This window comes from Octopus sinensis, linkage group LG1 (assembly GCF_006345805.1).
Source record: "Octopus sinensis linkage group LG1, ASM634580v1, whole genome shotgun sequence".
NCBI lineage: Eukaryota > Metazoa > Mollusca > Cephalopoda > Octopoda > Octopodidae > Octopus > Octopus sinensis.
In genome coordinates, this window is record NC_042997.1 from 168,006,023 (window position 1) to 168,021,955 (window position 15,933).

General features: G+C 35.5%; 2 protein-coding genes across 4 annotated transcripts in view; one reads left to right on the top strand and one right to left on the bottom strand.

Annotated features, from left to right (window-relative positions):
- Window positions 1-5,325, bottom strand: part of LOC115228918 (RNA helicase Mov10l1) — a 36,266-nt gene extending 30,941 nt beyond the window's left edge. Inside the window, exons 1-2 of one of the 2 annotated variants that reach the window (XM_029799398.2) lie at window positions 4,907-5,325; window positions 117-477 (exon numbers count right to left, since the gene is read on the bottom strand). The gene's annotated coding sequence lies outside the window, so the exon portion shown is untranslated. Of the gene's footprint in view, window positions 1-116; window positions 478-4,233; window positions 4,420-4,906 lie in introns of those variants that run through there. The other variant, XM_036506705.1, reaches the window with a different exon arrangement.
- Window positions 5,326-5,442: 117 nt separating this feature from the next.
- LOC115215243 (pre-rRNA-processing protein TSR2 homolog) lies at window positions 5,443-13,776 on the top strand. Of its 2 annotated transcripts, none has more exons than XM_029784491.2 (6): window positions 5,443-5,764; window positions 8,018-8,108; window positions 9,846-9,937; window positions 11,303-11,440; window positions 12,882-12,981; window positions 13,360-13,776. In XM_029784491.2, the coding sequence occupies exons 1-6, from the start codon at window positions 5,690-5,692 to the stop codon at window positions 13,425-13,427; spliced, it is 564 nt and encodes a 187-aa protein (XP_029640351.1). In that variant the 5' UTR covers window positions 5,443-5,689; the 3' UTR covers window positions 13,428-13,776. The 2 variants fall into 2 exon arrangements, with proteins under 2 accessions (XP_029640351.1, XP_029640346.1); XM_029784486.2 differs by having other exon boundaries at window positions 5,446-5,764; window positions 13,357-13,776.
- Window positions 13,777-15,933: the final 2,157 nt, after the last annotated feature.

Here is a 15,933-nt window from a genome sequence, read left to right on the forward strand (position 1 = left end):
CTATGCATCTTTCTACCACTTTCAAAAGTTGGAATTATACCCAAACATACATTTTACACACATACACACACCTATTTTACATGCAAATATCCACATTATTTGAACCCAAAGTTTACCTGAATCATTTTCTTCAGTCCACTGTTTCAATATACTCACTTGGTCAGCATACCACCCACCTTCACGATGTTGGCGACTGGCTATAACAGATACTTCGTTACCCACTTGTGGCCGTTGGCTTCCAACAACAACATTGTATGAGAAATACACATCACCATCTATCAAGCCATGATTTCCAAATAGGTTAGTGATGTAGCCAGTAAAGGTACGAGTATTCTCCTCACAAGATTTGGTCCTCTCCCAGCTATGGAGCGTACTACTACACCATCAACAGAACTGCTGAAGGACTGGCGTCGAGGAACATCCTCTTTCCACAGGAAATTGGCAAACTTTGTTAAGGCATTAAACATTCTGTAGACTCTGAAAACAGACATCAAAGGATATTCATCACCAAAGTTAATAATACAGAATTTCCAGAACAACTTTTGGAAATAACAGGAAAATAGAAATGAAAAATTTTAATGAATTTAGTCAATGTTTTACTTCATAGTACTGTACAAGAGAGGAGTAATTACAATGGTTTGGAAATATGAATAGATGATATGAAAGAAATAGGTGGGTAGAAAAGTACTATTAGCTGGTTCATGATGGTAACTAAAACATATGGCTTGAAAGAACTAGGATTATTGGCTGAGAGTAATAAAATTAAAAGTAACTGGAAGATTTTAGGTAAAATTGTTTAATTCTGCTAAGGTAAACCTATATTTAGAAGTAATATCAATCTATAGTCAGGTTTAAAACCATGTCATAGATGCAGTATTTAGAGTCAGATAGGATACAAAGCAGTTGTCAGGGATTATTACACAAGTTTTACCAACCAGTCTGTTTTTGTACAACTGAAAAGCCATTGCTGAGTAGTAACATTTAAGTTTCGATATCTTAAAAGTAGTTGGTGATTGCACAGAATCCAGTCCAGTATAATTCTTGATATTGCAGTTAGATATTTTAGTATCCGTGCATTTTATATGTGTGAACCAGGTTAGAGAGAGTTTTTAACTCAAATATCACTCTGGAGTGCTGTTGATGTGTCTAGATGTTTTATGACAGCACAAGTATTTCAAGAAGCTGTGGTGCTGGCAGTACTCACATGGAAAATGTTAATATGACAGAATTTACTTGGAAGAGTTAAAAATGGTAGTTGGAATAACATGGGCAGTGACAGAAGATAGGAAGTGTAGAGCGGTTATATATGATATGAGACACGTAGGATGGGAGAATGTTTGCATTCAAAGATTAACCCTTTTGTTACCATGTTTCTGCTGAAATACAATGCCTTAGTTTCAATGTTGAAAATAATGAAACACTTAGTAAAATAAGCAATCATTATTAAGCTGGTATTTGGAGTATAAATTAAAGTGAAATGTTGATGGGAATTTTGATTTAAATCACTTCAAAACAAAGTGTGTCAGAGAACCAGAGTTAGTCTTAAGCAGGTTGTTATGAAAAGAGTTAATAAACAAGTAGGAAGCCTTTTTTTATATATATAAGCATCATGGAGAGGAAATAAGGGCCAAAACTATAAGGATCTCAAAAGATCATAGATTATCAATCATCATAACATTCATTCTGCATTAATAATTGACAAGTAGTCAATAATATATATTCACTATCATTACTATCATACCCATCATCAATGCTAATGACAGGAAGGCTCCCAAGACAACAAGGGAGCCTCTTTTGTGGTCACTCAACCTACTAAAAGTACTATACCTAAACACAAATAAGAAGAAAAAAAAATGTCATGGCTCAAACACCTTTCTTTGATCTGAAGTTAAAATGAACCATCAACAGGAAACCTCTATGCAGCCACTAGACCTGCTATAATTGCAACCAAATTTTTATCAAATCACACCCATCATTTTAAAGAAGAATACAATGGACAATATAATTTCTTGATATTCATATAAAAAGATATTAAGTTTAAGGCTGGAATCCTTTTAATTACTATTTACATACATTAGTGGAGTGGCTGTGTGGTAAGTAGCTTGTTTACCAACCACATGGTTCCGGGTTCAGTCCCACTGCGTGGCACCTTGGGCAAGTGTCTTCTAATACAGCCTCGGGCCGACCAAAGCCTTATGAGTGGATTTGGTAGACGGAAACTGAAAGAAGCCCGTCGTATATATGTATGTGTATGTGTGTGAGTTTGTGTGTCTGTGTTTGTCCCCCTAGCATTACTTGACAACCGATGCTGGTATGTTTATGTCCCCGCCACTTAGCGGTTTGGCAAAAGAGACCGATAGAATAAGTACTGGACTTACAAAGAATAAGTCCCAGGGTCGAGTTGCTTGACTAAAGGCGGTGCTCCAGCATGGCCGCAGTCAAATGACTGAAACAAGTAAAAGAGTAAAGAGTAAAATAGTAATATACAGGCAACAATATGTGCATGGGTGGAAGAAGTTGGTCAAGACAGGTTGGCAGGTCTAAAGAGTTTCCTTTACCTGGTCACAGTTCTTATTCAGAATTACAGCACACCTAAGTGGTTTGCCTGCCCTGTTGCTGATGGAATTCATATTTACCATTCCCTAGTTCCTTTTTGTTTGGCATGGTTGATGTTCTCATTCAAAGTTACTGTGATCCCAGAGGGGTTACCTCTAGTGTCTCTCAGTAACTGCTTATGACAATAAAGGTAAAAGATCTAACATTATGTAGGTAGGAGAGAACATCTAGCAGCAGTCAGGGGACAGGTTAACTCCATGCCTTAGATAGGGTAGGGTTTATTTACTGATGGAACTAATGGCTACTGGACAAGTATAGAGTTTAGTACACCTTTTAGGCATAATAGGTAAGAGAGTCAGTTGTTTATATGCCTCCTTACATCTCAATTTTCTTCCCAATTAGCTAAAAGTTAAACTCTTTAACAAAGAGGTAGACAGATTAAATCAGAGAGGAGTCTGCTTGAACCAAAACAAGTGAAAAGGCTGTGTGGCATATCACATACTATGAGATTAATTCACAAGATTAGCCCAGATTATCAACCACCTACAACTTTACACTTACATAAAAAAACAATTAGTTGATAATCATCTTACAGAGATCAACTTTAACTCTGAGTATATGTAAGTGCCATAAAATAACTGATATACTCAAAGTTTAGGCAATATTAACACCTCATTTAAAAATAAATAAATATAATCATGAAGGTGACAAAAAGTTAAATTCCATAAGCTTTATAAACCTATATGTAGTCATTCAAGCTGCTAGAAATAGCAGTAAAAATCTTCATTAAATCACACATTGCCGTCTTCAAAGCTGCTCTGGATTTTAAACATGAATTGAGGAAATATGCTATTGTTATGCATTCTTTAGAGACATAATTACGATTTCTTTTTTCATGGGAGCAGGTTATGTACACAGGGTCCTACCCCATATGAAACGTTTTCAAACCTACTTTGGTTCACATCTACCATGAATCTATACAACATTCATTCATATATTTTGTTATGTTATCTAAAAAGTGAAAATAAAGCACGAAAAACTGGTAAGTGAAGAAACGGGAAATAGGAACCAACGAAAGAGCATCTACGAAATAGCTCGAGATAGTAGAAACAGCAGCCAAATCCCCCTAAATCATACTCTACTTTCTTAATTTGACAATGAAGTCTGAAACACAATATTTGGTGGGTGGTGGAAAAAGAGGGTTAGCAACAGCATATTTTTATATCACTATTGTCATATTTTAGGCATAAAGCCAAAGGAAATCATGCTATATCGAAATGGAAATGAAACCAACATTACAACTCTTACAAACTGACAAGAATATAAGTAAATATATATGTTGTATCAACAGGAGATAATCTATCCGACGAGTCTGTCAGTCGCTAAATTACCAATAACATTTTGTTCCAATATGTATCGTATACACCAATATAAATATACAGGTGTGGAATGTATTATAGTTTACGAATCATTTTTGCTCGCCGGCCGTAGTCTTTCACTCATGTCATTAATGCCTTTGAGAAGACAAACATCATAACTATTGTTTTCTCGTTGTGTATCATTTATCAATAGATATTGTCAGTTTGAAAAATAATGAGAGGGTAAGAGTAAGCTGACATGTAAAAACGTCAAATTAATCAGAGAGAATAGAAAATAAATTAGCCAGCAACCTATCACCTTTCTTAAAGTGCGTCCTTCACCAAATGCATACTAAAGTTCACATGCCGTGAGATGTGAGCTCAGAAGCATATACAAACAACAATATGCATCCAAATTCCTTTATATGAGAGGAGTCTGGATGGGGGTGCTTTTATTTCCGTAACATGTTTCCGGTTCTGCATGTGGATACGGGTAGATGAGCGCACTTTACAGGTATTCGGGTGGTCATGGTTGACCGCTGCGGCTTCGTCTGCTGCATGTAAACGACTGCCGTAGGTGGGGGCTGCCGCTTATCATCTGAACCATATAAATAACTAGCGCCAAATGGAATTATTGATATTAAAAGAAAATGGTAATTTTATATCTATAGCAATTTCAAAAAGCAGAAAATATTTCCAATTTTGTCACGACTTCCTACAAATGGAAATAGAAGGCCACACTATTTCATTTCAAAGAAAATACACATACTTCACTGTAAATAACCAAAAAATAAGTTATAGATAGATACACACACGCATGTAAAACGTCAGAAATTTTTTCCATTCTACGCGGTAATTAAAAAAAATACACACTACAGATATAAGAAAGATGGGTATTTTTCTTTTTCCTAGTTTAACAACGTTAATTTCAATAAATTCACATTTCAAATGCATATAATATAAAGTAAAAGACTTGCTGTGAGTAAACTTACATATAATTCTCAGCATGAAGATGTATATTATTCGTCGAGGTTAAACTTTCGCTTTACATCATTTCGCTGCTATTTGTATTTATTTCCCTTCAGTTTATACTTCCGTTTAATGTCAGAATTTCCTCCCTTGAACTTTTTTCTTCTCCTTATTTAATAAATACTTTCATACTTATCTTCTCTTTCTGTTTTATTACATTACAGCACCCCAACTTCTTTCTTACATCATCTTTAATTTATCATCCACGTTTTTTTTTTTTTTTATAAATTATCAACCGGTGTCATATTAAAATTGTGTTTCTCATATTCATTTTCCTTTCAATTTCCCTCTTTTCCCCCTTATTCTGTCTTTATAAAGAATTAATTCTGCTTTTGGTTTTTCTCTCCTTCTTAAATATGAACTTTTCCTCTCTTACTTCCATATACGACTTTCTATTAACTCTGCTGTTTTAGTCAACTTTCAATTACCTCCCCTTAGTTCAATCTCTCTAATTTCTCCCTCACACTCTCTCTTTTACTCACTGTGTCTTTCTCTCTTCCTTTTTCGGTGTCGTTTACTTTCACACTCTTTCCCTGTCTTTTACTTTCTTGATCCCACTTCGTTAAATATACGTCCCTGTCTTTTAGTCTATTTGTTATAAACGTTTAATTTTAGCTGAATTCTTTTCCTCTAAATTCTAACCGTGAAACATACAGAATTTTCATATCAATGGAGGCATCTAGTGCTTTTTATTATTAAATAGAATCGAATATTTCTCGACTTCACCCACGTGTATAGGCTCCAGTATGTCAGAATCTGTTACTACAGAGCTATTCCAGACAGCAGTTGATAAACTTCTGAATAGTTGGACAGTATTACAGGTAAATGTTTCTTACTTCTTCCTTAATATATATTTTAAAATTATTTGATTCCTCGCCACTGTCACAGATACAGGAACGATACTTTTAGTTGTGTACAAACGACAATTGCTCATCTGAAACATCGCTGCCCATATCAATTAATCAAAACTTCAGGTGTGATGATAACACCAAATCCTTTAGTTGTCGTCCACATTCATAGCCTAAGCTCTAACTAAAATATGTTAGTAATGATAGTAAAACATAAAGCAATAAAAGTTTATATACGCGGTCCTTCTGAAACTAAGACGTTGTCTTGGTCATTCGTAGACCCGTTATAGAACATGCTGGTTGAGTATGGATCCCATATAAAAAGGCGAGAAATATCAATAATTTGGAATTGTTACAAAGAAAGGTTTTCGGATGAGTCTCAAACTTGTCAAGATTCATTCGTTAGTTTCCACGTGCGTGACAGCACATACAGAAAGGTTGATATTTGGCAACACAAACGAATGACTGGTGGGTGGCCAGAGAAATTAATTGGCCATAGGTTTAGACGACATTCTGCTCGTTACATCAAGGTCCGAAGTAGTCACTGAATAGTTCCCCCATTTAGCCCATGTTTAGCTCCAGCTCAGTTCCGATCGAAAAACCATATGATCAATGACATTCCGTCCATAAATATCTCGTCTATTTGTGATCAATGCAACGATTCTCACTCGTTAACGAAAACAAAAAAAGAAAAACAGCCTGCTAGGTGTTACCAACTGTGTAGGAAACGAATATGAAAAAAAATTGCGCAAAGAACATAGATTTTTTTTTTCTACTCTTAAAAGAGAGAAGACAGGGGTTGTCTGTTGGAAGGCGACAGAAATGGGAATCTGATCAATAGATATATATGCTAGAAGTACTGCTAAAAGTTGAGGTTTAGCAAACATCAAGAGAGAGTATCATCCACTAAATAAGTGTTACACTTTGTGAAGGAGTAGATTTCTTAATTTTGACGTTTAAGTCTTTACTACAAATCCAATGAGGTTTAGGAAATTATGAGAAGTGGATGGCAGTTTTAGTGTGTGCTCAAGGAGAATATAAATGAGGTAGGAGCAAGTGTCTAAGTTTTAGAACACAGTGGTAGATGATGTGATAAGAGACATAAGAAAGTTGATGGAAGTGTTCAAGTTGTTGGATAGGAGTTCGTGTTTAAAGTGGGAATTATTAATGAGACAGGTAAAGCAAGGAAACAGTAAAACTGGCCAGAAAAGCAGTTTAGAGTGAAGATGGAAGTTGTTAGACCTGGTCAGCCCTGTTCAAGCTGACCTATGATTAAAGATATCAGTCACTGGCACATGTGAAGGTAAAAGGATGATCTGGGTTTTTATAGATTTGTGAATTTAAGGAGAGATAGTGGCAATTCAGTGCACTTCATATTCACAATTATTTCTCTAGCTTCAATCCATTACCTCTTCCAAACTTGCATATACCAATACATACTGATTCTGTTAACACACGATATTTTTTCTCCCTCTAATTATATGCCTTTGTGTGTGTATACACACATATATTTATATATAACTGAAATCTTTGAGTTACCGTATTTGACGGCATATTAGACGCACTTTCATTTCAGCAGGTCAAATTCAGGAAAAAAAGTTTTAAGTGTATTTAAGCATATATTGTTGAAAGCAGTCTAGCAGCACATTACAAAAGCAGAAAACATTGCTGTATAAAAGCAAGCATACAAAAGGAAAGCATACAAATTACAATAGTAATCATCTTTAATCATCTTTTTAACCAGAAAACTCTTCATCATCTTCTACACCAGAAAAGTCTTCATCATCTTCTACACCAGAAAAGTCTTCATCATCTTCAAAACAAGGAACATCTTCATCACTACTGCTGAAATCACTGTCTTCAAATAATGCATCATCTTCTGAAAATATCATTAAGGCGTTAGTGTAGGTAGAAATACTTAACGTAAGCTAGGTTAGTGAGCGTCTGGGAGAAGATTAGCCTACGGGAGAGTCTTGACTTCGCATATTAGACGCAGGGCGATTTTTTGAGCCAAATTTTTTGGAAAAAAGTGCGTCCTATATGCTGTCAAATACGGTAAGTTCATGTGTGGTGATTACTCCCCTATATTTCCCATCTTTTTTCTTACATCCATTAACTTCATTCATTCCCTTTTCATTTCTCTTCACTGTACACAAGCTTATCTTACTTTTACCAAACCTCATGAAATTTACTTGTGGAAACTAACAAGATTTGTATCTTCTCCAGCTTGCTGTAATGCATGGATTTGGAGGATGTCAAAGTAAAGAGAAAGCTGCATGGTTGTCTTATGCCATTGATACCTGGTTTAAGGAAAACAGTAAGTTGTTTACCAAACACTTTTGAGCATTATATAGTGTGTTGCTTATTTTATATTGGTGGAACATGGATTATACAAATGAGTTAAGTATGGTGTGTTTTTGTGAGGAATTCTGAGCACATGGCCTAGTGGTTAGAGCAGCGGACTCGCGGTCGAGGGATTGCGAGTTCGAATCTCAGACCGAGCGATGTGTGTGTTTATGAGCGAAACACCTAAGCTCCATGCGGCTCCGGCAGAAGGTAATGGCGAAACTTCTACTGACTCTTTCGCCACAGCTTTCACTCTTTCCTCCTGCATCTTGCAGCTCACCTGCAATGAACCGGCATCCCATCCAGGTGGGGAACCTATATGCTGGGAAACCGGCCCTTATGAGCCAAGCATGGCTCGAGAAGGAACATACAAAAATTCTGAGTTATGAAAGTGGTTAAGCATCAAGTGGATAGATGGGTGAAAAAAGATTGTTAATCATGTAAAAATCATGCAGTAGAGGTAAAGTATGAAAGACCTGAAAATACTGGCCTCACATAAGGCAAGATACAAACAGAGATGGTGTGGTGTTGTATCGCAGATACTAGTGATACTTACTAGCATGGAAGAGTGAACAGTTAAGTTTTGGTGGCTACATTTATTTTTCTTAAAATGGCAAACTGGCAAAATCATTACTGCACCAGACAAAATGTTTAGCTGCATTTCTTTTAACTTTATGTTCTGAGTTGACTTTGCTTTTCATCCTTTCAGAGTCTCTAAAGTAAGTACTAGTTGATTACTGGATCAATGTAATCAACTTATCCCTTTCCCTGAAATAGCTGGCCTTGTGCCAAAATTTGAAACCAATATATATATTTTTTTTTTTGGCACCAAAGAGCCATGCTAACCAAAATCCATGGACAGTTGCTTCTGTTATAGAGGTGTTGTTTCTTATTTTGTTTTCATGGTTATAAAATTGCCAAAATTACATCTGAAAGGCTTGAACTTCTTCAGGGCCTGAAAATATTACCCTGAACTGTAATTCACATACCTGGAACAATGCATTTGCAAGCTACATTATATACCATTTCCAAAAATGGATTATTACAGTGATTGGCAACTACTAACATACACATATTGTGTACTATCTGTTGCTCCCACATGTCATCCTTATTGTCTCGCTCTTCAAACTTTGTAATAAATACTTTAACTTATCCCATCAGAACTGCAAATCCTCTGTATTGGGCTCACTAGTAAGAGAACACCTTCGTTGCTGCTACTTACAAGATTACAGTGGCCTTAGGGTTTATATCTTCATCTGTCCTTAAAGCACAAATATTACTAAGAAGATTTATCTAGGATACTCAACTATAGTTTCTTACTTCCAGCCTGGGGCCTAGTATTAGTCATTTTCATTATTTGATTGCTATTTTACTTTATCACCCTTTAGAAGAATGAAAGAAAAAGCTGAACTCAGAACAAATACCACAAAACATTTTGGTTAATGGTTTGTTCTTCCACCCATCTTCATTTGAATTTTATGTTGAATTGTCTTCAATATGAACTGAAATAATAAAATGGATTATATAATAGTCCCTCATCACTAGAGTTCTGAGTAATTATTTTAATGACTACATAATTATAGATGGAGATTTTAAGCAACAATTAATTAGTGTAATGTCCTTCTCAGAAGGCCTAAACATCTGCACCACCATATATATCTCTGTTTATAAGCTTTGTTTTCTAATATATTTTTACTTTTAATCCTAGATCATCTTGACCCATATGAAGTTGAAGATTTCCTCACAGATGTTATGAACAAAGAATTTGACACAATAGCAGATGATGGTAGCGTTCCTTTGGTATGTTTTGGGGGAATTTTCATCATGGGTTGCATAAATCTTTTCATTTAAATAGTTAGAATATGTTTAGTTTGATAACCTTCTTAGTACTAACCATGAAGCAAGCCTCACGATGACTGACTACAGTCTCATATGCTAAAATGGTTTAGTTGACTAGGACATCTATCAAACAAGTAAGGTGTGTCTTGGTGTCTTGAATGTGAAATTTATGATAATCTCCAGGACACATCACCTAATAAACAGATCTTTCAGAAACAAGCAGCATACTGGAAGTTGTCAAAAGAGATCCTTGTAAAATATAGTTCAATGTAGTCACCTACTCACCAACTTGTTCTTAAGTCACAAGAAATTATGAATGGCTGTTAAAATATACAGCTAACTGAACAACAGAGTGTTGATAGATGAATAGGTGATTGTTTAGTCTCCAACTGAATGGTTTCACTATCATCATATGTCTATTTTCTCATGCTGGCATATGTGGAACAAGTCAATGTATCACCACTTCATCATCTGGCATATGTGGCAAGAGAAAAACCTTTTTTTTTCCTTACTTGCTTTGCCTGGCAAAGGAGGTTGCACTTTTTGCCTTCCTGTGAAACTGTTGCCATTAATGTCCTTGAAACTTTGTAAAGCAATGTCTATAGGAGAAGGCAAAGAATTCCAGAGAACTGTTATTTCCACGATGAACAGGATGTAGTGATTGGTGCGGGACTTGAGGGTGTTGGACACAATTTGGGTAACAAAAAAGCTAGAGATGAGGGAGTGGGGATGGAATGAAGAATGCCCAAGTTGGCTGGCATGAGCCCAGCTGTCATCAAGGAGCAAAGACCATCATAGTTGCAGGAGAATTGACAAAAACAGTGTACTGGTGGGCCAGGGGTTGGGGCATGGATGAGTAACTTAATGTAGTTGAGTGGCCCTTTTCTGGTTATCTGCACGTACAGCAGCAGCGCTATCATGAATGTGAGAGCAATACTCCATTACTACTTGTGTTATATGTTTGCTGGATGCCCTTCATATCACCAGTTTCCTTACAGGATGGACTGGACACATTTTATTGTGCCACTAGCATTAGAGGAAGAGTTTGCAGCAGGACTAAAGAAGCCCCTTAAATCCTGGGTCTTATGTAGTTTACATCCCTACTTTTTGGTTTTATGCTAGATGTGTTCTATTTACTTTGAGACATATTTTCATTTTGAAATAGAAATGGAATGTAGTTTCCAACTGAATAAATTGTATGAATTAACATTCCAATAAATTTTCTTCTACAATCTAATACTTTAACCACTATATATATTCTCCTTACTTAGTATCCCCCATCAACTAATGACTTGCATTCCATTCTTTATGAACCCCTATATCTAGATGGCAGCTGAGATTTGTACCATTTACAAACTCTGTCAAAACAACAATGTGGAAGAGGTTAACAAACGGATTGAGAGGTTACCAAAAGCAAATATTCAGAAATCTGTGCGTGCTGATAGTGATGAAGAAGAAATTGGGGTCTGTAATTCTTTTTACCTTTGTATTTTAATTCAGTTATATATTTATTCATACTATCAGAGCAACACTTCTAAATGTAATGTAAGAATTGCCTTTAAAAAAAAAATGGTTTTCTTTAATCACTTGTATATATCTAGACAAAGGCTTCAGTAGTGCTTCATTGACTATATCACTTCAATAGATTGATAGGTCTGCAGTAACTAACTCCAAGCTAACTATAACCATGTTGTTAAATTATTACCAAACCTTTTTTGCTTTAGTAAAGCAGCCTTATTTTCTTAAACATTATACAAGCTGCAACCTTTAAATTTAATTACTGCAGTTGCTCTTTGGACATCACCTATGCACTATACAGTTGTTTTTTTTTGTTTTTTTGAATAATCTTTTCTAATACATTCTCATTACTTCCATACTATCTTAATTGTCCATGTTCAATTTTCATTTAACATCTACTGAAATTCAGTTCCTTCCAATTTTAAACTGAAATGGCTCAAGTTGCTTACTCAGCAAATATGAGTAATATTTTCTGTTGATTATTATTTCATAGAGAGGCTGTCCATGATTTATATTAGAAGTGTTGATGACTAAGTTATTAGGATACTTGACAAGCAGCCAAGGAATCGGTAGTTGAACAATCTGCTATGGCTGTCTCTGCTTTGCTGCAGATGTGAACTGCAGAGTAAAAATACTTAGTCATTCAGCTTAGGTGTGTAGATTCTACCCAGCAGATTTGCTTTTGATAAGCTACGTCAAGACTAAGGCTTCAGCTGTACTTCATTGACTTAACCCTTTAGCATTTAAACTAGCCAGATCCAGCCAAAATATGTTACCTGTTTTATGTTCAAACCAACCAGATCCAGCCTCTCACACTTACCCTTCAATGTCATTCTAAATATATACAACCACATCAAAGTAATGCTTGAGTAATTAAATACAATGTGAATGAAAAAACATTACATTTGACAATAATCTGAATACTAAAGGGTTAAATCATTTCGATAGATTTGATAGGTCTGCAGCTAACTATAACCAAGCTGTGGCTGTATGCATACCGTATGTGACTGAGGTGAGTTTTATGGCTGCATGTGCTGACTCAAATTTGTGGAGAAAATTATTATTTGAAAGTGTGAAACAAACACTTTGATAACCATTTATAATAAGCTCCACTTCGATTGTCCATAAGGAATAAATATTTCTCATCTTCTCTCCCCTTAAATTGATTCTTATAAAAGGAGTTAATCTAATGGAATAGATGAGAAATAGGGTTTTTCTACCTGAAACCAATGTTATATTTATATCCTCCAAAAATACAATCCTGAAAACATTTGCACCTCCAAACCAGGATTGTACTTAATTATTATAGTTGTCTTAAAACAAAATTTCAAGGGTTTTTTTTCTTTTTTTGTTCATGAATTTATCAGATTTTTTTTGTGTTTTACAGACTGAGAGTGATTGTTTACCAAATGGAAATAATTCCATGGATTCTACAGCTAAAGATACTGATGTTACAATGGATGAAATAAATACAACTGCTCCCTCAGGTAAATGAACGTTTGAATTTGCCTACTATATCATATCATTTATAGGCGGCAAGCTGGCAGTAACGTTAGCACGCTGGGCGAAATGTGTAGCCGTATTTCGTCTGCCATTACATTCTGAGTTCAAATTCCGCCAAGGTCGACTTTGCCTTTTATCCTTTCGGGGTCGATAAATAACGTACCAGTTCGCACTTTGTCTGTCCTTGTTTGTCCCCTCTATGTTTAGCCCCTTGTGGACAATAAAGAAATATATATCATATCATTTATGTTAAGTTTGGTCATTATTACATAATTGCTATACACCCTATATAAGCAGTTAACTTTTCCCTTGAAATAGATTAAAAATATTTCCTTAAAATTGTTCTTAATTTATTCCAGAAGACCAAGTCATGGATGCTGAAGAAGATGGTTGGCATGTGGTGAGAAAAAATAGACAGAAGAAGACATAGCTGAATTTATCATCTTCACATGCTGTTATCTTAAAGATTCAATTCAAACATCCAAAATGAGCTTATGAGTATCTTGAATCATAATCATCTTAAATTATTTTGATATCTGCAACTATAAGATCAATGAAATATTTATAATTAATGCTGGACCTTTTAATCTGCACACAGTGCTCTACAGTTTAATCAAACATTTGAAGCATGGAACTATAAAAGTCAACTCCAAAACAGGATGAAGCTGAGAATTTATGCTGTGCATATTCAAGATTTAAACCATTTGATTGTCTATAAGCTAATTTGGAACTTTGTACATACTTTAACTTTGTAATAATACTACAGAGTTCTGATGAACCAAAAATTGTTGAGTTTTGTTTCTTGACTAAATTATGTAGTTTGTTTTTATTAACATAACAATCTGGCTGTGTTTCATTTTTAAAATGTATCTACATTGGTTTTGTGTACGAGTATTCACTTGTTAGATTATCAAAGCCATCTACTCATAGAATTAGCTTGTAAGATTTTGGACCTTCTGATGAATTACAGATACAGTTTGCTTTCACAGTTTGTCTACCCAATTTTACTGATATGGCTTAAGTTAACTTGAGGCTATGGTAAAAGATACTTGCCCAAGGCACTATGCAGTAGGATCAGCAATCTGAAATCTAACGGCAATTCAGCCATGCTGCACTGTGTTGTATTAAGGAGAATAAACAGAGGTACTTCCTAAAGTAACTTTTTCTTGTATTAGTAATCAACGGTCACTTGTACAAGCAGAAATTGCAGCATGTCTTCTGCAAGAAAAGCCTATTCCAATTACAAACAACTAATAATTCAGGTATAAGCAGCTGGCTAAGTCATAAGAGTAATTCTATTTATCCTAATCCAGCATCATGTTTACTGTAAGTAGGAGAGACTGAAGAATATTTTAACTTGCAATTGAGCCGATTATTTTGTATGGACAAACCATCATATAAACTGGAATAAAGTTCAACTGGTTTCATCTTTCAGCAGTTTGTTCCTACAGTGGCTCTGCTCCAAGACATATAGTAATAAGTAGATGGTGGTGATGTAGGAAAATCTCAAATATTAATTTGCAGAGGAAAAAAGTGCAATGATATCATTAAAAGCTGATTGTTTTCAGTTTACCAGAGTGGTTTAATATGAATTAAAATCAGTCTTTTTGTTCAACCAAGCATTGCATCTCTATGGATCAGAAAGTTGGTAGTGTGTTCTTTTCTTCTTAGTGGTACAGTAGCCCAAACTGATATATATATATATATATATATAACCATTCCCACAACATTAGCAAAATTTTTGCCATCTCTACTGTACATGACAAGATTGCATCCATATAATTCTTCCTTTGGCATGGCGTTAGGTAAGTTTATAACCATCTTAATATTGAAAATGAAAGGGTGATGAGCTGGCAGAATTATCAACAAATTGGGCAAAATGTTTAGTGGCAATTCATCCAGCTATGTTCTGAGTTCAAATGTTACCAGGGTCAATAAAATAAGTACCAGTTCAGCACTGGGGCTGATGTAATTGACTTACTGCTTCCCCCACAATTGCTGGTCCTGTGCCAGAATTTGAAATCAATATTATTAAACATGATTTATCTTAACCTTTTGAATTCTCACAGACCCCTTTCCACTTGTATGATGATAAGGATGGTTGATTGAAATCAATGTGGTTAATGTTCAGTTTGAATTAAGTTAGTGGTTCAAGACTAGAAGCGATTCAGTGGAATGTATTTTCTTCAGGGGAGGGTAGAATACAAGATTATTAGGGCAATGGTTTTTTTTCTTTTTCAGTTGCATGCCTTTCTGCCCAAATGTGATGTAGTAATGAAGCATGCCAACCAACACAAACAGATATTTTAACTCTTAATCATAAGGTCATTAGTACAGTACATTGTCATACCTACTGTGATTCATAACTAATTACAGCTTATGAAAGTCTTAAATAATCATCGTGATCTGCCTCTACCTGGGATGTAGCCAGTCCACCTATGCATACCTTTCCTTCTTGGGACACAAAACTCTACTTGTGAAGACCTGTTGAGGCAAGTGAAAATCAAAATCGAAGTCGATCAACATCAATGGAAATTGTAGCTGTGATACCAGTGCCAGTGGCACGTAAAAAGCACCATCCAATCGTGGCCGTTTGCCAGCCTCGTCTGGCACATAAAAAGCACCCACTACACTCACAGAGTGGTTGGCGTTAGGAAGGGCATCCAGCTGTAGAAACACTGCCAGATCAGACTGGGCCTGGTGCAGCCTTCTGGTTTCCCAGACCCCAGTTGAACCGTCCAACCCATGCTAGCATGGAGAGTGGACGTTAAACGATGATGATGATGAGCAACATTCTTTCACAAGTTGAATGTAGAACTTTCCGTATGATCAGAACAATATATGGACACATTTACAGTGGCAAAAACACTCCATTTCTTTCACATATATACACACACTTCAAAAAACAGAAATTGATATGTCAATTAAATTTAGTC

Bases quoted from the DNA above. Each gene is read 5' to 3' on its own strand.
- LOC115215243 (XM_029784486.2), top strand. From the start codon at position 5,690: ATGTCAGAATCTGTTACTACAGAGCTATTCCAGACAGCAGTTGATAAA. The intron at 9,938-11,302 runs GTATGTTTTGGG...CCCTATATCTAG, and splicing joins ATGATGGTAGCGTTCCTTTG to ATGGCAGCTGAGATTTGTAC. The intron at 11,441-12,881 runs GTCTGTAATTCT...TGTGTTTTACAG, and splicing joins GTGATGAAGAAGAAATTGGG to ACTGAGAGTGATTGTTTACC.